Here is a 25,405-nt window from a genome sequence, read left to right as displayed (position 1 = left end):
CCATCGTATGTAAACATACTCTGTCTGCCTCTTGTCACGTTTGCGCCGCTGTCTCAATACTTCAGTGTTCGGGGGGGGGGGGGGGGGGCAGGAGGGGCAGCGGGGGCCTAGACAAACGCCGCCACCGCTTGTATAATTGCGTATTCAACGCTGACCCCTGCTCCGCTCGGAAAAGCGGTGAGGGAAGGATGAAGGAGGGAAGTGGCGGGAGGAGGGGAGAGGCGGAGGTGGGGTAGTCAGAGCCACATCTTGCCTGCCAAGGCAAGTCAATGTGGAGCCTGTTTTTTTTGGGGGGGGGGGGGGGGTCCAAAGCCAGGGCCTTTTTCCTGTGGACCCTCCTTCTTCTCCTTCATCCTACGTCTTCCTCAGAGCCCGGCTGGGTCTGGCGCTGGCACAGAGGCCCCTTTGTTGTGCACCCGAGAGCTCGGACTCTCTTTTTTCACTCTCTTTCCACATCACCCCCCACTGCCCCCCCCCCGCCCCCCCTTCGCTTCGTCATTCCACCTCCACCTCGCCAGTCCCTCCCTCCCTCCCTTTCACAAATATGAGATAATAGGAAAAACCGAGCTGGCCACTTGTGGTGACTCAGAGCAAAAAAAAAAAAAAAAAAAAGAAACCCCAAAAAACATGTGAGCGAACAATAGAAAGTGTGAAAGAGAAACGAGAGATGGCACTGTTCCTGAGCTGGACCGCCACCCGATTTTGGGAGATCTGTGAGATCTAAAAGGGAGAGCTCCAACACACACACACACACACACACACACACACACACACACACACACGCACACAAAATTATACATCTCTCTCTCTCTCTCTCTCTCTCTATATATATATATATATATATATATATATATATATATATATATATACAGTATATATAATATATATAATTGTTTTAAAAATTAAAAATTTGAAAAAAAATTAAAAAATAATTTGAAAATGTTATATATATATATATATCATCTTAAAATTATTTTTTTAAACTAAGTCGGGTATCCTCCCAAAGCCCCACCCTTTTAATATGCAGGCCCAAATGGGCACAAATGCTCTCGGCGCTTACCTCATGCTCAGACTCAACGTCACAAAAGAAAAAAAAAAAAACACATGGGAGTTTTTTGGGGTTTTTTTTTTTTGGGTGGAAAGTGTTGTGCTGTCCTTTTGCATGATGTGGTTCCTGGCAAGCATCGGGAGTCGGGAGCGGTTGCTATGTTTTCGTGCAACTGTCGTGTTCGATTAGAGCCCAAAATGAAGTAGAACGTGAAATAAAGTGGAAAATGTGTCAAGCAAACTGCAATTAACAAAAGTGGTGGGGGGGGGGGGGGTGGTGGAAGGTATAACATTAAATTCATTCACAACGTGCCGTGTCTGCAGCTCAGGTTTTAATATTTTATGCACTGTATTTAATAATGTTCAAAAATTCTAAAATTAATCCACCAAACAATGCAATGAAGTTAAGATGTCCGATATATATTTTTTTAAATGTAACCGTGTAAAATATAAAAATGACATTAAATCAAGTGGAATGAATGAACTACAATGAAATCAAATTAATTAAGAAAAAAAAATTGACGTATTATATGGTTCCCGGAAACTCTCAAGGTCATTAATATATTAAAATAAAATAGAATTAAATGAAATAATGTTCTATACTGTCATAATAATGAACAATACAGCATGAAATAAACATTACAGGTACTTTGCTGCTTTTTATGCAACTCCCAATGAATAAATAAATGACAAAAATTTTTTAATATATATATATATATATATATATATATATTTTTTTTTTTAATTACTTCATGATTTTACAAATTTTTGGTTGACCTTGTCGGACGGGAAAGCAGGAAAAGGACTTTTCTGGCGAAAGTCATTCAGCTATGAGGAGCTCAACAAGCAAGCGCTTGAGGGGACAAGGCGGTCACAGTTGACAGAACCCCACACACACACACATAGAGTACGTGTGTCCATTTCTGGATTGTGTTTATCGAGGTGCGGGGTCAATGCGGGTTCATTCCGTGCCGGGTATACATCATCAATTAACATCTCCTGCCTTCTTTCTGTATGTTTTTTTAATTATTTTTTTTTGCACAATAAAAGAGCCTCTTGGCTTTTTATTAATAGTTAAAAGATCCACCCTCCCCAACTCCGGCCTGTCACTTGGGACAATGGCTGCAGCCCTGTTAATAAATAAAAATACTAACTAGAGAGATGGAGACAAGAGAGGCAGAGAGAGAGAGAGAGAGAGACAAACGGGCCCTCGCTGCCATTTGTTGTTCCCTCTCACTTGTCAAAGCTCTTTGGCTTAAAAGCCTCTGTCATTGTGGAGCAAGGGGGTTGGAGGGGGGCGGGGGTGGCTGAACATGGAGCATTGGCGGGGAGGGAGGTGGGGGGGGGCTAATAGCACCTGTTGGGGTGATGGTGAGACAGCTGTCAGAGAGCGAGGGAAACACGGCAGCAGCGCACTTCTTCTCGCTCTCTGGGCGTCCACCGTATAAGAGTGAGGCAGAGGCATGAAGTTCCGGATCGATCCTTCCCCTCTAACGCTTGACTAAGTCGTCGGCGGGAGGTTTCAGGACTCAGGAGGGGTTGCCGCAGAATGTCGGGGGCTTGGGTTGTGAAATATTTGGGTAAGACGCGTGCGAACGGCTACGGCGACATATGCTAACGTTTAAAACCAGGATTGACGTCGGATGCGGCTAATATGTTTCACATATTTGCCGTTTGGATGACGTTGACTGCAACATTGAGTTGTCATTCGGAAACATCCGCCAAACGCTTTCGCGTGCTAAATAAGTGTAAAAAAATAATAATAATAATTTTGTGCCATTAAGTGGATTTTACCAAAGGTTGCTAATCTCATTTATTCAAATCATCGATTGAAGTTTTGATGTTTATCGATGTCGCCCGCGACGACAAAACTTGACAATATTGGACAATTTCAAGTTCAACAACATCACCCGGCCCATTAAAATAGATGACTGACTTGCTACTCGATGAGTTGTCGATTAATCGATTAACTGTCGCACCACTTGAGTTATGTCGCGCAAATCAGGAATTCGTTGTCATGTCTCATGACCGTATATTAGTTTGCGTATGATTAGTTTGAGGCATTTTTCCAAGTCAAGTAAAACTCAACTTATTGGAAGAAAAAAAAAATCAAAATCAATCTGTCGCAGCAACAGCACAACCTTACATCTGTCTTTTCATTCCAGTTTATGAGGTGGTAGCGCGGGAATAATCCAAGGACAAACAAACTTTTGCCTCATCTGCGCGCATGGCGCAGTCGCATCTACTCGTAAGAGAGTGCGTGTTTGTTTTGTGGCTCTCTGTGCATTAGTGCGAGCGTGAGCGTGTGTGTGTGTGTGTGTGTGTGTGTGAGTGTGTTTGCATTGGCTGACGGGGTTAATCTCGCTCCCCACACCCCGCAGTGTGAAAAACCTCCCTCGGTGCTTCTTATCCTAAAGTGCAGATGGCTTCCCCAGTAAATAATATTTGCATCCTTACTCTTGTCTCAGCACTCAGGCATCGGGCAGATCATTTCAAGATTTGAAAACAAATGATAGGATCTTAAAAAGAACTCCAAAATGGAGGGAGTAGGTACCAATCAAGAGGCGAGCAGCAGTATTGTGGACCAACTGGAGACGCTTAATGGAGGATTGGCTGACTCCAAAGTAAAGTGCATTGCAGTAATCCAGCCGGAAAGAAGTTGGATTGAACAATGGCACAAATTTGCCAGTCCAATTTAATATCACTGTCCAGTCGAAGACCCAAGTTCGAGATCGTTGACTTAAGATAAGGAGCCACGGGGCCCCCAGTCTACAGGATGGGATGTACGAGGGCCACCGGGACCAAACACCATCACTTCTTCTCTTTTCATTGAAATTCAAGAAATTTGTGCCATCCGGGTCTTGATTTCCTCCAGACCGGAAAAAAAATAGCCTCAATGAGAAATTTCAGAGACAGTGGTCCCCTCAGTTACGATGGGAGCACGTTCTCAGACTGGAAACATCCCCGAAGGAGTGGCATCAGTTTTTGTTTTGTTTTTGTTCGTTTTTTCATGTGAGCGTGGAAGCGCTCACATAAGCGAGGGCACTGCGGAGTGTGTGCGTGCGTGCATGTGTGTGTATGTGTAGAGAAACAAAGCGTCGGCTGATAATGTGTCCATTGTGGCGGGTGCATTAAGGCCCCTCTTTGTCTCAGGGCCCACAGGGCTAATGATTCTCTAGCAGCAGGTGAGAGGCAAAAAGCCTCTCGCACTTCCTCTCCCCGCGCGGTCCACTTGTCTCTCGCTTTGTCTTGCGCCGGCTCGCTCCGCTTTTTCCTTTTTTTTTTTTGTGGCCCCGCTCTCGCGCATTTGTTTTTGTTCCTCCGATTTCCTCTCGCTCGATGATACGCCGATCCTGTCCTTTCTCTGCCCCACTCTCTCTCTCTGTGCCTGCGCCTGCTGATGCGGCCATTAGGCCGAGCCGCTGTTGCCTTTATTACAGTAAATGGACTTGAAAGGTGTTTGATTGTCATATTGGCCAGCCGACTAAATCCCACCCCCCTATCCCCCCCCCCCCCCCCAACCCTCTGTGTCCTTCATCCTCCTGAACAGAAGCTCCCAGCATCGAGAGGCTGCTCTCAAAGGAGTGGAAGGACAAACTTTTGGCCATGGGCTCAGGGCACATCGGCGAAATTAAAGGTAGGTTACGTTGCACAACTCGCGCAACACTGGGAACCTCAAAGTCCTCGAGCATTATAAAAGATGGACTCGTTGCTCTCGGATGCGATAAGGACATCGAAAAGCCCCCCCCCCCCCACCTCCACCCCCTCCCCAGTTTAATTGAGTCCAACAATATTTATTTATTTTTCATGATTTTGTCCTCAAATTTCCCAGAAACATTTAAATGCAGGATTGTTTTTCGAAACAATTCGAGAGAACACCCTGAAAGATACAACCCCCCCCCCCCCCTCCCGTGCGCATATTGGAGAAAATGCAAATCTTCTCGTGACCTTATTAGGACAACCTTCCTGTTGCCCCGCGTGAGACTTGAATCGTCCCTACGTGCTTCGCTTTGCGCCCATATGAGGGTAACGAAATCTTTCCCGGATTAATAAAATGCCATGGAGAACAAAAATATAAGGCACCTATATAAGGGGTTGCCTACTTTTCCTATGACCATATAAGGACAAAAAACAACCACCACTTCAGTTCGAGACAAGAAATCATGAACAATCACTTGAAGAGTGATCAATAGATATGATATGAAACACCGTCCGCTGCCCAAATTGATCAAATATGATAACGATCACCCTCCCATGTGTATAAGGGGCTGTTGCCCATATAAGGGCATGACACATCCTCTCATACCCATATAAGGACATGCCGTTGCCCATGTTCCAAAAACAAGACAACTTGTTGGGCGTTAAGAATGAATTTCATTTGTGAATCAGGCCTGTTATTTAAAAATAAGAATAATAAAAAAATATATATATATACCGTATCGCTTATACAACCACAAGCACTCCAAGCTGTGTAGACGAAAGGCTAGGAAGGGGACGAGAATATACGAGAGCCAACCAAAAATAGAAAAAGGGAAAAGCATTTGCCAGCGTGGGCGCTTCGTTAGGCGGTGAGATGTGCAATCAAAGAGCTGTCGCGAGGGTGCGCTTCATTGATCATACCTCCGTGTATATGGTTTTTTTTATTTTTATTTTTTTAACCCGGCTCCCTGCTGAGCTGACATTTCCGTGTTGGGTCCTGCACAGCGTCCGCACACCACAGCAGGGGGCAAAATCAGGAGTCCATATGAGTGGGATTTGTCTTGCAGTAGTGAAACGTAGCTTTTATGCAAGACCCTCACTGGACATTTCATTCGGTACACAAGACGCAACCAAAATTGTCCTTCATCGACGTGTCGTAAACACGCCAATCAACCGAAATCAACAACTGGGATTCCTTCCTTCATACTTGCTAAGACTTTTGTGGGCCTTTTTTTGCTTTCTTCTTGGCCTCTCTCCTTCCTCGTGGGTGGGACGGGGTGGGCGCTCATTAATTAGCCCCCCCCTTACACTCGAAACAAAGTGACAAGCTTCGCATTGTTACAAATTGGTTAATTATGTTGAGAGTTTTGAGGCAAACTCGGGTTGTAATGATCACGACGCCGACCGAGGGCAGAATCGGGCTGATGGATTCTCACAGCAGCTGAAGAAACAAGCTGATGTGAGGAGGTGGGTGGGGGGGGGGGGGGGGGCGGCGCTTTGTCTCTCCGTCTGCTCTGGTTTACTGATTAAAGCTTCGCATCTGATGAGGGGAAGAAAGAAAAGCGGCTTCATCTTCACACACTTTTTTTTTTTTGAAACGCCGAAAGGGATGCTCTTACACCTCGACACGCACACATCTGCAATGTTTGTGCTCAAGAGCGTCCCCGGTTGAGCGGGTTTGTGTGGAAGTGCGTGTGTGTGTGTGTTTGTGTGTGTGTTTGACCCCCCTGCCCCTTCTAAGACAAGAAAACCCCCTTTGATCCAACAGTTCACCTTTACACCCCCCCCCCCCCCCATTTGCCCCACACTACCCTTTAAGTTAGCCCCTCTTCACTTCACCCGCCCCTTCTACTTGAACAGGCCAAGGTTTTTTAACACTGGACCCTTTCTTGTCTTGGTCAGCTTGGGCGACACACTCACACTCTGACACACACACACACACACACACGCACACACACACTTCTCTCTTTCTGGCTTTACAAAGGTGGGTCTGTGTGTAAGGACAGCGGCCTGTTTATTTTTCCAGCAGCCAGCGCCGCCGACAGTTGCCTTTATTGTTCATTGTCGGCGGATGGATGGAGTGAGCGAAGGAAGAGGTGGCCCGTCCGAGGGGGGGGGTGAAGGCGGGGCGACAAATGGGTGACTCTCACCTTCCCGTCGCGGTCAAAGGCCAGGTCAGGCGCCGGTGTGGCACATTGTCTTCACCTCCATTTTTTTCCTCCCGTGCTTCTTTTCACCCCTCCCCCCTTCTGATGAGGTCCCCTCCCTCACTTGGCCCCCCCACCCCCATTTTTCTCCGGCCGTCATCTGGTTTGACTGGTGCAGGAATGTGGCCCTCTTCAAGGTAGCTGCTGAGGAACAATGGGCAATTGTAGTCGTCGCACGCGCGACGTATATGGTAAATCTGAAACTGGCGGGTCCGAGTTCCAGACGAGGACCCCGCGCTGATTGTGCGTCTCCTTAACTACATCCTGTTGAATGATTTCGGCCTTGTGCAGCCGCGTATTTGGGAGCGTAGTTGTGTGTGTGTGTGTGTGTGTGTGTGCGTGTGTGCGTGTGTGTGTGTGTGTAATGGAGCTGGTATGTCAGGATCTGAGGGGTCAGAGGTCAGGCCATGCTAAATGTGAGCAGAAGGCGGGTTGACTGCAGGGAAAACACAGACCAGACACACTTTCCTTCTCTGTCACACACACACACACACACACACACACACACACACACACACACACACACACACACACACACACACACTCTGGCTACCGTTCTTAGTCAGAAATTTTAAAAGCAGCATTTTTTTTGTTGTTGTTGTGAAGCTGGATCTGATTTCGAGTTTGCTTAACCTGTTGACAAATGTTTCCACTTCTGGGCCTTTTTTTATGTAAATGAAGCAATAAAGACAGTGATGGATGTGCATGTGGGAAAAAAAAGAAAAAAAAGGTCAACATCTGGTTTTATAACACACCTTCCGTCGAAGGGACCCCAAACCCCCAAACCGGTCGTATATTAGACGGCCCAACAAGCCGCGGGTTGCTTTATACTACTTTGTTGTTCCTTGCCCTTTCTGACCCGACTCCCACAATCCTCCGGCTAGAAGACATCCGCGCGCCCAATTTGTATTCTCGAGTAACTTTTCATGCCGAGCTTGAAAGAAGCTCTTTTTTTTTTTTTCCGGAACATAAAATCATGCGTCCTTCCTTCAAGTCTATGCCTTCAGTTTGCTTCCAAGGATTACAATCAAGCCTCCTCCCTTCCCTACCCTTTTTTTCAGGTACACCGGACAGCCTAGCGGAGAAAGAGCGCCAACTCATGGGCATGATCGGCCAGCTGAGCAGCCTGAGGGAGCAGCTCCTGGCGGCCCACGAGGAGCAGAAGAAGCTGGCCGCCTCGCAGATGGAGAAACAGAGGCAGCAGATGGAGCTGGCCAAGCAACAGCAGGACCAGGTACACAATCGTTCCACAACAATACCTTGGGAAACACCTTTTATCGACCCATTTCCGAGCAGCGCCGTCTCATGTCTTCACTACAAAGTACTGACGTGAAAAAAACAACACACTGTCACTTATTCACAGGCTGCTCTCATGAAAGCTCAGCGAGCCACCTCTGAAATGATTTCGCCAGCAATAACCGGCTACAAAGTTTTTTTTTTTTTTTTTGTTCTTAGATTGCCCGGCAACAACAGCAGCTCCTGCAGCAGCAGCACAAAATCAACCTCCTGCAGCAGCAAATCCAGGTGAGGGCCGTCCGTGTGCGTTCCTCCTACGAATGGTCAATTGGACCTTCTGCCATCTAGTGGACGACCATGGAAATGCCTGTCAGTATATGTCACTGCCATCGATAGACAAGTCACAGCCGCAGACGTGGCGATTGACCCTCGCTACAGTGGCAAAACTGTCACTCTTGATGTTGTTAATAGGGAGCGCCAATGTACTTTCTATTTTAGGCGAGTCGCTAACGTTTGGCTACTCATGAACCCCCCTTCGCTACAGTGGCAAAACTGTCACCCTTGATGTTGTTAATAGGGAGCGCCAATGTACTTTTTATTTTAGGCGAGTCGCTAACGTTTGGCTACTCATGAACCCCCCTTCGCGACAGTGGCAAAACTGTCACCCATGATGTTGTTAATTGCGAACACCAATGTACTATTTTTTTAAGCTAGTTGCTAATGTTTGGCTTCTCATGAACCCCCCCTCACTACAGTGCCAAAACTGTCACCCATGATGTTCTTAATCGGGAACGCCAATGTACTTTTTATTTTAAGCTAGTCGCTAACGTTTGAACCCCCCATTTCGCGACAGTTTCACACGGTTTCCGCGCCGCGGCGCTCGGGCCAGACGCAGCAGCGCCGCACAAACCCCGGCTGGGTTGAGCTCAAGCGACTTGAAAAAAATGGAAGTATTGTCCTTTTTCGGGTGCGACAGTGGAGCCTCTATGTTGGTCCAGGTGGCTCGGAACTAATAGCCCGGGCCTTTCTAAAGGCAGATGACACTGAATTTTGAGCTGAGAAAGACCCGCTTTGTATCAGCGAGACGCCTCGTCCAAAACCGGAGTACGCACACATGCATCCACATCCCCTCGTAACCCCCCTCCCCCCATGAGTCGGCCATACACGTTGATAAGGGGCCTTGTGATCACATTTGCATGCGCGTTTTTTTTTATTTTGGGGGGGGGGGTGTAAAGCAGCTGTGTTTATTTGCTTTGTGTGAGTTCAATTATTAATTGTTCCCTTTCTTCTTTTTGGGGGGGGTGCCTCGTTGTCCGCGAAGACTCGCCCGTGTGCGCGTCTTGGACTGCGACGCGTGCGCGCAAGCGCGCGTCCCCTGTGTTGCGTTCGCCGCAGCTGTGTGTGCGGAGCTATAAACACGTCCGCTCATGATTCACTCCCTCACGACCCCGCCGAGACAAAGCGCTCTTTTCCCATGACTTTGCAACCTTTTCCCAAACAAGCGTCTCTCCGTCAACCCCCTCCTCCACCCCCACCCCCAACAATAGCCTCTCACATGGCGCGCGGGGGGGACGAAGGGGGCAGATGTAGGCATCCGCTGCGTTAAAGTGTACGCATCTCGGGAAATAAAAAAAAAACGACGCACAGCGATCAAACGGGACGCTCGGCATCAAAGCGTCGGTGGAGAAAACGCACTGCTTAATCATTCATGAAGAGATTGTCCTCGCAATCCCACAATACAATGGCCTGCCAGAGCGAGGGCACCAGGTTCACTACGTTGGGGGGTGCGCGGGGGGGGGGGGGGGTGCGTGTTTTGTGTCTGTATGATAAGCCCCTTGTGATTGCGTTTCCCCCTAACAAGGCCGAGTTCAGCTGTCCCTTCTTGTGTCTCTCTCCGTTTGTAGTGCGCATGTGTGTGTGTGTGTGTGTGTGTGTGTGTGTTGGCTTTGTTCGGCCCGAAACCCCCTCAAAGGCCCGCGAAGAATGCTTTCAAGCGTCCACTTGGACGAGGTGATGAAATGAAACCGAATGATCAAGCTCATGAAAAAGAGAGGAGAGTGGCACACATTCGTACGGAGAAGGAGGACAAATTATTTATTGTCCTCGCATCCGCTTTACTTTTTTTTCGTAAATTTTATTTCTTTTTTTTTCATTGCCCCAGAAGCGAGCACGCTATATGCGTGACAACTATTCAGGCCGCTGAACGGGATCCAATTGCGGCGCTTGCTTTGCACTCGACGCACGTGCTCGGCGGTATAAGCGCTCATTAGCGTCCGGAAGTTAGCGACGGACTCGTATGTGATTTGGAGTAATTGATTTTTTTTTTTTTACCTGGAATTAGCATCGCTAATGAGCCATTAGACAAACGCTGTCAGAAATAAGAGGACAGCGGAGGTCAATTGCAGTCCCTCTAGGTACAATCTCCGCTAATATAGCTAATTATCGGACTCCAAAGCAGCGGTGCGTAGCGTTTTCGAGGGCTGAAGAGGTACGGGTGTGACTTCAAGTTCAGTGAGTCCCAACCGTGATTGAGCCAAGGCACATATTTTACTCACGCTAGCTCTTCGCAGCACACCAACAAATCGTAACTTCGAAATCAAGGCGCTGTATCCTTAATTCCGCCAAGTCTTGCATGTTAGCCTTGAGGCGAACTAAAACCGTAGCGTTTCACGCAAACCCAACTGGACACGCGTGGAACCAGAAACGTACCCCTGGCCCCTCATGACGGCAATCTTAAACAAAATCTCGATCTATCCCCGAAGCTTAAGTAAGCAGGGGAAACTGATCCTGACTTGTTGCATTCGAAGACGATACGACGCACTATTCTGCGGCCAAAAACGTAACCGTGTGCGCGCACGGAGACACGCGTGCTTCTTTCTACACCCCCTGCCGAGGAGTGGGGGTGGGGGGGGGGACACTACTTGTTAAGTTCGAACGAGTGCGCATGGTTCCTCTCGTCTTCTCTTGTTCTAATTAGGCGACTCGTCTCCGACGCACTCCCCCACCCCCCCTGGGTGGCCGCCACGCTGGGAAGCGAGGCGGGGATGAAAGGGGCTCACCTGCCGAGCGTCTGGGGGTTGATGTAGAGAGTGTCAAGAATACAAGCCAACGGGTGGATTGAAAACGCGGGGATGAGGCGACGCTGGAACGTCTCGGCGGCTAACGAACCGGACGATTTAGCGCGTCTCGACTTCTACCTCGCTCCTTCATCTCATAAAGCGCGCCCGCTCGCCGCTTTCGAGAGCAAGGCGAGAACAGCGTAATGGGGGGCGGAGGGGAGCAGAACGAGTGAAGCCACCTGATGCTTTGACTGGTTTAAGAGAGGCCAGACGCGCTGGCGACAGCGGCTAACAAGCTGCCCATTACGGTTAACCCGCGTTTGGCTAACTCAATCACTCGACCGACCTGGCGCGGTCAGAAGCTCAGGTTTTCATTCATTTTCGCACAGAGCGGAACACGCCGACTTGAAACAGCGAACCCAATCACTGGGGTAATTGTTTCATCTCCTCCATTAAGCAGCGACTTTGTCCCCCCCCCACCCCTCCTCGACAGACTGTTTCTTCCCTTTAGGGGTACGATGAATAGTTAGCGCATTTGCTTTCGGTTCAGAGGTTGGGGTTTCGAAATCCAGGCTTGCTTCGGGGTTCTTCAGGTACTCCGGCTTCCTCCCACGTGTCAAACACATGCGAGTTAGCTCAATTAACCCTTTCGTGCAACCTGTACTCTGATAACATGATAAGCTGTCCACTGTCGTCGCCGCTGTCCCCGAAAAGGGTCCAAGACTCTGAATTGTCTGAAATGTGAGCGTGACTGGTGGTTTCTCTCCAGTTGGGTGTCCCCTTGCTACTGGCTTCAGGTTCTTCGCTAATGAAGGATAAGGCATCTCAAAAAAATAAATAAAATGGATGAATGACTCGAAGGGGTACATTGACTTGTTGCTACTCCAATAGGTTGAATCTTAACTTGATTGACGTGGTGTTGGATTTTCCCAAAAAATGATTCCAGAACGAAATATGACCATATCTTGGTTTTATACAGTTTCCGTGTAACTACCGTATTTTCCGGACTATAAATCGCAGTTTTTTTCATAGCTTGGCCGGGGGGGGGGGGGGGTGCAACCTGTACTCTGGAGCGACTTTTGTGTGAAATGATGAACACATTATTATATCATTTCACATGTTAATTTCACATTAAACCGCAAGAGGGCACTCTAGGCTTGTGTTGATAAATCGACGCAAACGACGTAGAAGAAGCAGCGCCACATGTTCTACCTCTGGAGTTGGCGGAGTTGTTTGAAAGTGACACAGAAAATGAAGATTTCGTTGGATTTTGTGATTTGGAGTGACACTGACAGTTTGCTAAACTTGTTAGCAATGTTTTTTATGCTATCGTTGTCGGAATAACTCTTAATATGTTTCGTGAACATACCAGGCACGTTCTCGGTTCGTTGTTAATGTGTCATGTAATGTTAGCATATCGTACACTTATTCAAGGTCAAGGTCATCTTTATTGTCAAATATGCTTACATATGACATGCAGCATAGATTAAATTTCTTTCTCTCAATCCTCAGTGCAAATATGCATGCAAACATGCTGTGCATTAAACGCTGCTTTATTCTGCGCATTATTCAAAGCCTGTTGTTTTTGATTTTATTTTCATTTTAAATTGCCTTTCAAGATGACATGGCTGTTCTTGGTGTTGGATTTTATCCAATTAATCCCCCCCCCCCCAAAAATGCGATTTATACTCCAGCTTGACTTATATACAGTCAAACCTCGGTTTTCGAACATCTCTATTCTCGACCAAATTGGTTTTCGACCAAGAATTTCAAGTTTTTTATGCCTCGGATTACGACTGAAAATCGGTTCTCGAAAAATGAGCGCACTTGAATGCGACACTTGACTCCTCCCGCTTTCCTTACACGAGGAAGTGATGCTTCCTCGGGTAGACGAGGAAATGACGCTTCCTCGTGTAGCGTTCTATTGTGAGCAGACATCTTCAATAAAGACTTTTTTTTTTAAAGAGCGTGGTTTCGGTTTTCGAACAAATCGGTTTTCCAACAGCCTTCTGGAAGGGATTATGGTCGTAAACCGAGGTGTGACTGTATGTTGTTTTCTTTCTTTATTATGCATTTAATGGCTGGCGCGACTCATAGTCCGGAGCGATTTATAATCCGGAAAATACGGTGTATGGCCCTGGAAAAAGAGTCCTGCAAGTCAGCTACCGTACCCGTTTCTGAAAGCGTATGTATAGTATAGATATTTTGGGGGGAATTGAGATATGGGAACTAACAAGCACTGGTAAATTCAATCCCGCAATCGACGCCCGTGTCACGGCAGACTGGCCCGTCGTATAACGTGAGCGGAGCGGTATTCCAAGCTCTCCCTTGCTTCAAATTAATTATTGGTTCTCTCCCCTGTTCAACAAAAGGTCATCCAGGTCTTGCATTAATTGCCGGAGCATATGGCCGCCCAACAGATTTGAGCTGAGGGACTGGCACTTTATCAGGGGGGGGGGCTATTTAATATTTTTTCGCAAGCTCAGATACGGGCCATATTGTGGGGCGCTGGCAGCTATTGTTCAGCGCATTAACTTCATAGAGCTAATTACTCCCTAATAATAACTTTACCTTGGAGTTTTTTTTTTTTTTGGGCGAAGCGCACCGCGTGCCAACCAACCTGTTTCGCACCCCATATGTTAATTAGCGGCCACATCTTCATTATGCCGCGACGGCGCTTTAAGTTCAAGCTGTGCCGCCTGGCGCGTGGCGAACGCCGTTCTCCGCTCGCCGCCAATTATTCTCAACTCTTGCCCCCCCCCCTCCCACCACCCCCCCCCCCCCTGCGCCGCACCGCCTTCTCCCTCTCCCTTGTTCATTCTGCTCACTCTGTCTGCCGCCGAGAACTTTCTCTCGCCAGGACCGTTCCTCCTGTCCTCCGTGGCCCCTGTGAAACTTCGCACTTTCCTTTCCAGATCCTCGTCAAACATTTCGCCGCTGATTAGAGAACGCTGACGGGCGCTCGTTTGCCCGTTCCTATTTTTTTAATTTGAGATGAGTTCTGTTTGTTTGATGGCTTTGTGATGTGGAGGAGGGGTTGGCAAGATTAAAAGCGCCTCGTTGTCAATGCCGCCCGGAGTCGACAGAAAGCGGCGGTGTGATGTTTTGTCTGCGCCCGTTGTAAGGTTTTCATGTTCACTTTGGGACTGATGTGAAAGAGAAGCCGAGGGGAGCGCTATTCCCCAAAGTGCCGGCTGTTTTCACATGCGCCTCTTTCCTTTATCCGCCGAGACGTGGGGATCGTCTGATCGATGCGGGCCCTTCGCTTTCTCGCACGAGGCGTCTCTTTACCTTTCTGCCAAAATGCCTTCGCGGGAGAATCTTTATCCGTTCTTGTTCCAGAACTCCGAAACGACTTCTGTGTTTGCGTTGAGCAATGGCAAGCTGTGTATTAGGTACACTTGGCCTCACTCTCACAGGAAAAATACCATCCCTTGTCGACAAAATATGACACGTCTGTCTGCTGGAGAAGTTCTGAATCAACAATTGACAAAAACAACGGGGATGAATGATCTAGTCAAGGGGGCGTGGCTAATAGCTAGCACTGTGTTTGAAAACCGCGAGATTGTGTGAGTTAGGGCCGGGAGCGGCGTCCACAATCCACAATCGGGAACAAGTCCCAATACTTAAGCCCATCCCCGGCATCCGGTGGTTTGCTGACCCACGTGACTTTTTGCCTTGTGCGCGCTTGCAGCTGTTACGTCGGCTATTATTACAGCGACATATGGGTTGGCAATGATTCTCTTTCCCTCTGTGATGCTCGATTTATTTATTTATTATTTCTTTTGACATTGTGGAGAATCCCATGCATTGGGCAAAGCGGCGTCTGCCTATTGTACTTTTTTTCCCCCCCGATTAAAGAGGACAGAGAGAAAGAGAGAGGCGAGAAGCCGAGAGTGCCATTAAGGATCGTGTGTGATATTTTCCATTCGCGATGAAAAGAAGAAAAGTGTGTGTGTGTCTCCTCGTCTCCTTGTCTCCTATCTCCTCCTCCCTACGGCGCATGACGGGATCCATAGCCAGCTCCACTCCAGCATATGTCCAATTAGGCCTGAAAGGCAAAGCGGAACTGTTCTGCCTGTGATTCGTCCCCGCGGGGGGCCTTGTCCGAGCGCCGCGCTGGAACGCCTGCCGCTTTCTGATCGCGCAAAAAAAGCACACGGTTTATGGTGAACCAAAAAAAAAAATGGTGCTGTAATTATTGTTTTTGGGGGGCGGGGGGTAGGGAGTGTAAACAGGAGCCGCTTGAAGAGAGCACTATTCCCCTGAGCTGGGATAGTTTGATTACAGTGATGTTGGCATGCCAACACATGGGAGGAAGAAGTGGGAGGTGGGGGACACACACACAGACGAGTGTTTTACGACTCAACAATCACTTCAGGTGCCCATATCACTCAAACGTGACTGGATGATACCCCGGCACATCTTTATGATTGCGCCGCCATTTCCCATCCATTTTCCCCACATCAGACGGCTTTTACCTGCCGATTATCCTATTCGGCAATGTCACCGGCGTCAAAACACTCAGTGCGGAGGAAGAGGAGGGGGAAGTGAGGGGGGTGGGGGTGGGTGGGGGAGTCAAAGGTCTAATCACCTCAAAGCGAAACGGGCTTGCGCTTCCCGCACCGACGGCCTTTTGGAGAAATCGTTTGGAGGACGGAAACGATTCGCAAGGGCATTTCTGTTCCACTTTCAGGCGGGGCTGTTTGACGGGAGAATCCGTTTCTGGTATTTGTCCTCTTCTCGCCATCGTCGGCAGCTTGCGTCTTTTTTTTTTGTTTTCGTCGTCCCTCTGTCACCTTGCTCCCGTCTCAAAACTGTACGTCCGTCCATCACACACACACACACACACACACACACACTCGGGCCTTTGTGCGTTGTTTTTGGCAGCGCTCTGCTTTGTGCAACCATCTGTCTCCTACTTCTCTCTTTTTCTGACTCCCCCGTCTCTTCTCCTTCGCTCTCCCTTGGCTCCTCTGCCAAAGACGCCCGATCGCAGGAGTTTTTCTTCTTCTTCTTCTTCTTCTTCCGCGCTCCTCCTTTTGAAAATCCGTCGACGCCTTGTGAAGTCGCGTGGCTGTCTGCCGAAGGGTGCGCCGATACGGGTACTGTCTGTGCGCGCGAGCGCGCGGGCACGCGGCGGGGTTCAATGGAAGAACGTAATCTTTCAAACGCAAGGAAAAGGCCAGCTGCTTGGAACTGTCCACACTCCAGAAAGTGTGTGTGTGTGTGTTCCATATGTGAAATGATCAATATGAGCCTGAACGCATTCTGATCTATGATGCCACTATACGTTCATTTTGGGACCACTTAAATACTTTCTCCCACTCTTTCCACCTGCCCCCCCCCCCCCCCCACCCCTGCATCCTCAGCAGGTCCAGGGCCAACTCCCGCCGCTGATGATTCCCGTCTTTCCCCCGGACCAGAGGACCCTGGCGGCAGCGGCGGCCCAGCAGGGCTTCCTCATGCCGCCGGGCTTCAACTACAAACCGGGCTGCAGTGAGTGCCGTCAATCGACGTGGAAAATAAATATCGGGCTACGTACGGAAAAAATGAAAGTTAAGAAGATGGGTTGGGGGGGGTACTCCACTTCGAACTAAAAAGTCTAAAGGTTTCTGTTTATACGCTGCAGACCTTCAGGAAAGACTTTGTACAGCGCTTGTCATTTGCTTATCTCTCTCGTTCCTTCTTCTGGCTCCAACCGTTTGTCTTCTATTTTTCAATTTCTAAAAGCAACATGACTTTTTTTTTTTTGGGCGATCACGCTCCGGCTGTGTGGCAATGTGTTGTTTACCACGATAACGGGAGAGAGAGAGACAAGTGGGCACATGCCAGGAGATGCTGGGAATAAAATGCTCCACGGGGGGTTAGGCAAAACTAAGAGGGGGGGCTTGGGGGAGGGGTGGTAATGTGACCTGCCCCAGGTTCTCTTCACATTAACACGGGCCGCAGCCAGAATGGGTTTCCAACACAGCCCACACATGCACAAGCATGGAAGCCAGGGATGCATTTAATACCGACACAAATAGGACGCAAGTGTGCCCACCCCGCCCCGACAAAAAAAAAAAAAGAAAAAAAATGGAGAATTTCACAGCTTCCCCAACAAGTTTGCTTCATTTTAATTAGAGCCACCCACAGCTTTGAAGCCCACCTAAAGCTGCGGTCAAATGGTGGGCTTGTATTTTCGCAGCTCTTGCCAAGTCTTACTGGACGCAGAACATTCTCTGGCACACTTTGCATCACGTTGAACTTGCATATTGTCACGCTTATGGAGCGCCCTGCGCAGTGAAACCTGCATTTGTATAAGTTTTACCCCTCCCACATGCTTACAAAACATATTTTTCCCCCCCAAGTCTTTTTCACTCACGAGACAAGCTCAAAGTGTGCTCGCTTCAAGCTGACCACCAGAGAATCAAACATTTCAACGCGGCCGTCGACCAAAGCCTGCTAGCTTAATGCTAACATAACGCGAGACGCCCTGGACTTGCTCACGCAAATTAGCATAGGCAACTGTAAATGTTGACACTTCAAACAACTGCGACTTGAACACGCACAGAGCAGACAACAATGACTAGTCGAGTTGGTCAGGGACCTTCTCTGCCTCTTTGCCGTGCTCTTAACTCATTCACTCCCAAAGACGTTTTTAAACGTCTTTTCAGACTTGGTACAGAATTGGCTGGTACTGAATGAGTTAATTACGCCTCAAGTCTTACATTAAACTTTTAATACAGTCAATGCTAACGTGTTGGTACAAATTAAAAAATAAATAAATAAATAAATAATCGGTAGAACACATCCACCCACAACAATGGTGACGTTTGGTCACCTTACATGAAACCTCCGTATGGGGAAACTTTTGAGACCCATCTCACGAGTGAATGCACGTGTGCCTAATGGAGCGTCCAGTGAGTGCTGATGATGACGACGGAGCGGGAGAGGCGAAAGAGGGAGGCGAGTGGTGCAATCGGTGGCGGCAGCTCTTAATTACAACACCGCGGTCCGCTTTATCCCGAATCCCCTCACCTCAGCGCTCTTTGTCGGAGGGTATTAGCGGAAGGAAGACACACAATCAGGCGTTTCATTAAGAGCCGCGCGGCACAAAGGGCAGCTTTAACAGCTGCGCAGAAAAAAAGGGGGGTGGGGCGGTTAGAGGAGTGAGGGCAAGGAGGGAAAATAGAGATTTAACAGCTACCAGTGAACCCTGCTTTATGTTCTTGCTTTAGGGGAAAAAAAGTTCAAGAAAAAGCTAGCGCTGCAAAATTGCGGGGATTTTCGAAATGGGACGATTTCCATGGGGCATGAACAGGAATTGACAAAATCAAAAGATTGGCTTTTGATAGCTGGGCAACGAATGCCAATCATGTTTTCATGTGCAGCCCTACCTTAAAGTGGAGCTTCGGATGTGCCACTGATCCTGTAAAGAGACAAAAATAAAGAAATAAAATGTAAGCAATTAGTGTTTGCAACAATTTTCACATTTGTTACAGTCCTTATCACTTGACAGTACATTTTTAAACAACAAAACAAAACAAAACATCGCTGGCCACATTTCATGTCCAAGAAACCACCGCACACCAAGAAAAACAACCAATCAGAGAAAGGAGACGCGCCCTAATAATAAGTTACCTTAAGTATAAACATTTCTCATTGTCATTACACACTATTTCTAAAAGGTGGGGTTTTTTTGGGGGGGGGGGTAGCAACATTACAGGTACATTTTCTTCCCAATATGAATCCCAACAGGGCAACAAATACTTGCGAACGAAGCAAAGTTTGGGTATGCATATCTACCTATCTCTATAAACGCAGTAGAGAATCGGACTAGTTTTTTTTCGATTGTTATTGTCGATTGTAATATAAGTTAAAGACAATGAGACAAAGACATGACCCCTCCCCCAAAACTGTTTTGCCTGTAATTCATATCTTAATCAGATTTAAAGGAAGTTATTTTAACCCTTTTGTGCACCCTGTAAACTGATAACATGATCCACTGTAGTGACCGCTGTCCCCCCCCAAAAAATTATACATACATATATATATATATATATATATATAATTGTCCGATTAATCGGTAAATTGAATTTTTATGCTGCCAAATATCAGAACCCGCCTCCCCAAAAAAAAAAACAAAAAAAAAAAACGTTATTGTGGCTTCTTAATTCACAGTGCGATCATGTGATCAACTGCTTGCTGACTCAAATTATCCATTTTTTTTTTGGGACAGGTGACCCGTACCCACTCCAGCTCATTCCCACCACAATGGCCGCGGCTGCCGCCGCCACACCCGGTCTCGGACCCCTTCAGCTCCAGGTAAAAAAAAAAAAGTGATTCCGTATCAAGGTGATATATTATGATGGACAGCTGCCCCGACACGTGTCCTGCTCACACATTCGGGGTAAATAAGGTCAAGCGGCGGTGCCGTCTACGCACGCCGCCGGCGGGGCCCATATGCGAGGCACGACGGGGAGAAATAGCAAAGCTGTGTGAAATTCTATCAGCGTAAAAGGTTCTCAGCGCCACCGCCGATTTCGTTCTCACTCGTTCCGTGTGTGTGTGTGTGTGAAGTGTGTCTGTAGCCCGGGAATAATGTCCTCAGATCACTGCTGCAATCTAGCTGCCCATATGTTCCGCCGTGTTCCGACTCACTTAAAATCTCGACTTTGTCCACTCCCCCCCCCCCCCCCCCCCCCCAAAAAAAATCTGCCATCCATCTCCATTCACACACTCACATCGAGATTAAGGCTTTGTCAGAGATTTGCCCGGGATTGCCAAATCTAAACATGGCAGGATTTCTCTGATTTTGTGAAAGGAGGTCTTGGTCTCTTGGTTGCCATAGCAACGCTAAACATTTTATTGAGATGTAATTATAAATATCAACACTCTTGCGTTTGCAAACGCAATCATGGTCAATTTTTGATGGATGCCGTTTGTGCAATTTTTACACGCCGATAATGTAGTGGTTGTTACGTAAATGCATCTCAAATACTTAAGGGGGGGCCATAATCACAACTTTATCGCAATTTGTCATAATGTGATTTCCTCCGATGATAACGATTACCCACAAGCCATCATCATCAGTTGCGGTATATTGCTCACGCTGTTGAACGGAATCGTATCGTCCGCGAGGCATAAAATTAACTTGCGCAAATTACACTAGTGGGGATCCGGAAATTGATAACGGAAAAACCTCACCATCATTGGATTGGATCACATTTAAATCGGGGGGGGGGGGGGGGGGGGAACCGGTGCAGAATACCGACCCCACCCCCTTGAAGGCTACAATCGTATCCTTTGAGTGCTTTCCTTTTCGGAGAGAGGAAAATAAAAATTGGTATTAATCTGCTAACGATTTAAAGCTCTTTCGGCGTTAGTAGAATTGAGAGCCCGCTCTCACACTCAACGGCAGCTTAACGTTGGTTTTTCAAGGCAACCGAGTGGACAAGGTTGACATTTAGCATCTTAATCTGAAAGGGTGGGGGGGGGGGGGGGGGGAGTGAGTGTGACATTGTGCATTAGACTGGATTAATCCGCCTCCCTTATTGACCCTTGATATTATTGATATTATCCACGCAAATGGGTTGAGAAGGACAAGCGAGACCCGCAGATACAAACGCATTTAGGCGGATGGGGGGGGGGGGGTACTCGTGGGTGCACGGAAAAGGTGGAGTCATTTAGCGAGGACCACGAGGAGAGTTTTCTCTTCCGTGTGTGTGCGCGTGTGTGTGTGTGAGTGTGTGTGGCTTAAAGAGGGTCAATGGCGTGGGTCAGGCATCATATGGAGAGGCAGATGTTGCAACATATTGTCCTGGATTACCGCGCTGTACACCGGAGAAATGGACGACAGGCGGGCAACAGGCAGGCGGTTGAAGAGGGAATGGGGGAGGGGGGGCGGGAAGAGGAAGCGTGAGAGACAAAAAGACACATGAGAGGCAGCAATCGAGAAGTCAGCCAGCGATACGTTCGTGAATCGATACTCGGCACCCGCTGGATCTTGAAAAATAAATGCACGTTACATCGGTGGTGAGGGGACAAAAAATATATATATATCAATATGTATGATTCGAGTTTCCAGCGTTTCTAATCATTTGCCCCTCTGTCATGGCTAACAATAGCGTTCAATTCCACAGTTTCAAGTGTCTTTGTGCGATCGCGACGTCTCAGGATCCACGCATTGGTCTTCTCTATTGTGGTCCTTTACGCACGACCGGCCCACATGAAAGCGATCAGACGGACGGGAAGCGGCACAGACGGAAAGACAGACAGCGAGGAATCTATTCGAAGTTTTTTGGGCACAATAGTCCTCAGTGTGCGCGCAAACAATAGCGGCCTCATTGAGGCGCCCGCTGAACTCCTGATGACAAAGAGCGAGCGGGGAGAGCTGGTAATCTGACTAAAACCGCAGATTATTGACCGAGGAGCTTCACACACACGCATGATCGCCACCCACTAAGACACACCCACTAAGACACACACACACACAAAATGCACACAATAGCAATAGCGTTCCCCCAATTGATTGTGGTTCATCGAAATGTGTGCCTTACAGTTCCGACTAATTCCCTATAGATGCCAGAAAATGGCAGCAAAGCACATTTTTCCTATTAGACATGGCTATGGCCGAACTGAACGAAGTGGCGCCGCTCAGTTCAACACAGTTGCTTGGCACCAAAATGCCATCAGACAGTACCAAGCCAATATAAAATACAATATAGGATATAGAATTTGTTGAACGACCAACTGTAGGGATTCACGCTAACGCCCTCGCATGCGGGAAAGGAGAGCCACAGGCGCCAATGCACTTTTGAGTCGTGTATTGAGTGTCGGGAGAACAGTTGCCGTCAACCGCAGCGCATGGCCAGCCACTCCCGCGCAGATTTCTCCGATGTCACATGACATCCGATCAGGCCCCGCCTCTTAAAGGCACAAACTACACATTTTATGCTTGCAATTTTTCTAGCGTGTTGAAATAAGTTATGTTTGGCAAATTTGTTCAGTTCAAGTGTTGGGAGGGGTAAAACTAATTTAAAAAATGTTTCATATCGTGCCTATATTGTGGATTTTCCGAAATGGTGAATGGGTCAAAAACTAGAAGACTTCACAGTCCATTTTTGCTTTTAGCACACACACTCACACATGCAGATGTGGCATTGCATGAAGGGATTAGAAGAAAAAAAAAAAAGAAAAGTGGAAGATGGTTGTCACAGTTCAAACGCACCACGCGCGCACACACACACACACACACACACACATCTGAGGAGTGACATTTCAAATTCCTTATTCTTCATCCAACAACTATGATTGCATTCCCCCCCTCTCATTTGTTGATTCACTGTGTGTGTGTGTGTGTGTGTCACCACGCCTGTGCTCCTCCAGTCACCCCAGGGGGCTTTGCGCTGTCACTTTCCGTTTGTTGACATGCACGCCGCTGTGGCGACGCTCTGGGCGTACTCGGCGGTGCCCTCTGTAAGCGCATGTGTGTGTGTTTGTGTGTGCGCGCATGTGTGCGTGATTGCGCGCCGGCCCATTGAGCAAAGCTTTGAGTGACGGGAGCTGGCCTTGTAATGGAACTCAATTCGGGCCGCAAATAAAGCGGCCTTTGAAGCACTGGTCCGAATATGGCAGGACATGCACACACACACACACACACATTCACCCGTGGTGCGCTCGCTGCGGGGGGTGGTGGGAGGGGGAGGGGGGGCCGCATCGGTGAGTGCCGTGCCACACAGAGCGCTTAATTGAAGCTGAGGCTGATCTGATCTCAGCGAGCTGTGGCCCTCTCATCGACGGACCGCTCCGGCCACCCTCCCCCTCGGCCGGTGCGCGCGCCAGCAGCGGCGGCGCTTCCTGTCCGCCGCGTGGTCCACAATTACACTTCCTCCCTTCCGAGTTGGGAAGAGGCAGCAGCTGCTTGCGACTCCGAGCGGAGATTTATCGGCGCCGTGCGTGAGCTGTCTATTGACTGTAAAAGGCACCGAAGTGGGCAAGAACACTTTTTCTCCATCTTGTGGGTTAACAGCCTCGTCGCTAATTAGCTTGACTGGCGTCTTGTTTCTATTGGTGAAGGTTTTGCCTGTTAGCACGTTTCCGCGCAATTTCAGAATGATTTGGGGGGGTGGGGGGTCTTGTGGAAGCTGCCGATACCAGCCACCGATACTTAGCCACCCGGGGCAAAAAAATTAAAAAATAAAAATGGCCGTGCCATCCTGTATATTTTGTGACACGTCACCAGCTGCCACTGCAGCCACTCACTCCTACCTTGAATGCCTGACTGCCGTGCTCTTATTTTTAACGCCTTGACAAGCTCCCAGTGAATATTGTCGGTGACAGACAGCAGATTAGTCCACATTCAAATATCCCCCCCCCCCCCCCCCACCTCGCTCTTGACGCCAGCTCGATTGACTCACTCCTCTTATTTGTCTAAAGAGAGACAAATGTCTGCATCAAGACAGCAGAGGGGATCGCGAGTTGCGGCGGCTGTCGGGAAGGAGGGGAGAGGGGGGGCTGACGGAGAGAGTTGCAAACAGACAGAAAAGATGGAGAAAGAGAGAAGCAACGTCTCTTCCTTTTGCATAAACCAGCCTTTGTTTGACGCCGGTGGCCGGCCGCCAAGCCCCAACAGAAGGACGGAAGTTAAACTATAGACAAAAAAAAAAAAAAAAGAAGAAATAAGCTGGATGGTTGCCTTCCAGAAAATTAAAATCAGAAATAAATAATAACAATCCTAACTATTAAAAAAAAAAAAAAAAAACATCTGCTCGTTCCCGGCAACAAGCGCTCTCTTTTTGCTCTTCAGAAGCGCAAAGCGACAATTCACTGAAAAAGCGAAGCCCCATCTCGGAGGATTTTGTATTAAGCCACTTGAAAGAGACTCGAGCAATTCTGAAGACCCTTTCCAAGTTGTTGGAAAAAGACCGGCCAGATACTGTTTGGTGTTTTGCGTTGCGATTGCATAAATAGTGCAACAACATCATGCTGTTTAATTAAATGCGTAGATAATGGTGGCAAGCTGTGTTTTGTTCCACTCATAAAGCTGATTTAATTAACAACAACAACAACAACAAAAAAAAACAGAGGGTGAAAAGTGTGGCTTGGCGCGTTCCAAGTTTTTGGGGGGTTTTCACCTTGAGCAACACACACGGCATGACCTCTTTTTCCCTTTCTCCCCCGCCGATGCACCTGGAGGGGACATCGCCAAGCCTGTCAGAGAGGCTGTTAGCGCCGCTCCCGTGGGGGGTGGGGGGGGGCGAAGGAAAGAAGAGCGGTGATGTCCCTTTCTGTGTCGCGCAAACAAGCTCGGCCACTAATGGCCTCTTTCTTCTTGGGCTTTTTAGCCGACCTCTTCTTCTTTTTTGTTTGTGAGCCCGCTCCGGTATTCATTTATTCATGTTGCCCCTTCCTCCTCCTCTTGGTCTTCTTCCCCCCCGCCCTCTTTTTATTTTTTTTCTCCTGACACTGCAGCAGTTGTACGCGGCTCAGCTGGCGGCCATGCAGGTCTCCCCCGGGGCCAAGCAGCACGGCCTGGCGTCCCAAGCCAACCTGGGCACGCACTCCTCGCCCACCAACACACACGCGCAGAGCGACAAGGGCCACAGCTCCCCGCAGCCAAACAAGACCAAGGTAAACGGAAGAAGAAAATGTGCTTGTGTGGTAACGCTACAAAAGCCGGTGGATGTGCGGGGGATCAAAACGTTAGGATTCAAATTTTTTTTCAAGGTGGCCCAAAGTGCGTCTCCTTTGCTGAATCGCTCGACTTCTGCCGTCCTCCTGTGTCCTCTAGGGGGCGGTAATGGTCACTGGCAGACAAAATGAGACTTAAAAAAGAATCTAATCAATTCCTCCAACAGCTATTCAGATCCAATCATCAAAAGCAGTTGTACAAAAGCACGTTTTGTACGCTCAAAAATTAAACAGCAGAAAATGCTAAATGGTGGCCATGAAACAATAATAACATGAGCTTTATTTTGTAGCGCACTTTTCGAAACAATATCCCAAACAAGCGGCTTCGCAATACAAACAGTCACTTTCAACCGATTTCAAAGCAGAAAATACAAAAGAAAATAAGCGGTGAGTCAACAAAATTAGAATCAAATCGACACTGCCACAAAAAGGCAAATCGACAATGGGAATTTTTTTTAAAAATATAACACATTGTCACCC

The 25,405-nt window shown here is 48.1% G+C and overlaps 1 protein-coding gene across 6 annotated transcripts in view; it reads left to right on the top strand.

The window, feature by feature from the left end:
- Positions 1–25,405, top strand: part of sox5 (SRY-box transcription factor 5) — a 74,364-nt gene that overhangs the window by 28,793 nt on the left and 20,166 nt on the right. For 5 of the 6 annotated variants that reach the window (XM_086102975.1, XM_086102978.1, XM_086102976.1 and 2 more), the window contains exons 4-9: positions 4,598–4,684; positions 8,015–8,187; positions 8,409–8,477; positions 16,621–16,747; positions 19,473–19,558; positions 24,707–24,865. In XM_086102975.1, coding sequence (XP_085959101.1) covers positions 4,598–4,684; positions 8,015–8,187; positions 8,409–8,477; positions 16,621–16,747; positions 19,473–19,558; positions 24,707–24,865 — 701 coding nt within the window. The remainder of the gene's footprint in view (positions 1–4,597; positions 4,685–8,014; positions 8,188–8,408; positions 8,478–16,620; positions 16,748–19,472; positions 19,559–24,706; positions 24,866–25,405) is intronic. The other variant, XM_086102974.1, reaches the window with a different exon arrangement.

Source organism: Hippocampus guttulatus, chromosome 22 (genome assembly GCF_054856545.1).
Source record: "Hippocampus guttulatus isolate MCC_2025c chromosome 22, RoL_Hgut_1.0, whole genome shotgun sequence".
Lineage (NCBI taxonomy): Eukaryota > Metazoa > Chordata > Actinopteri > Syngnathiformes > Syngnathidae > Hippocampus > Hippocampus guttulatus.
Note: the sequence above shows the minus strand (reverse complement) of the source record. Positions and strands in the feature narration are given on the sequence as shown.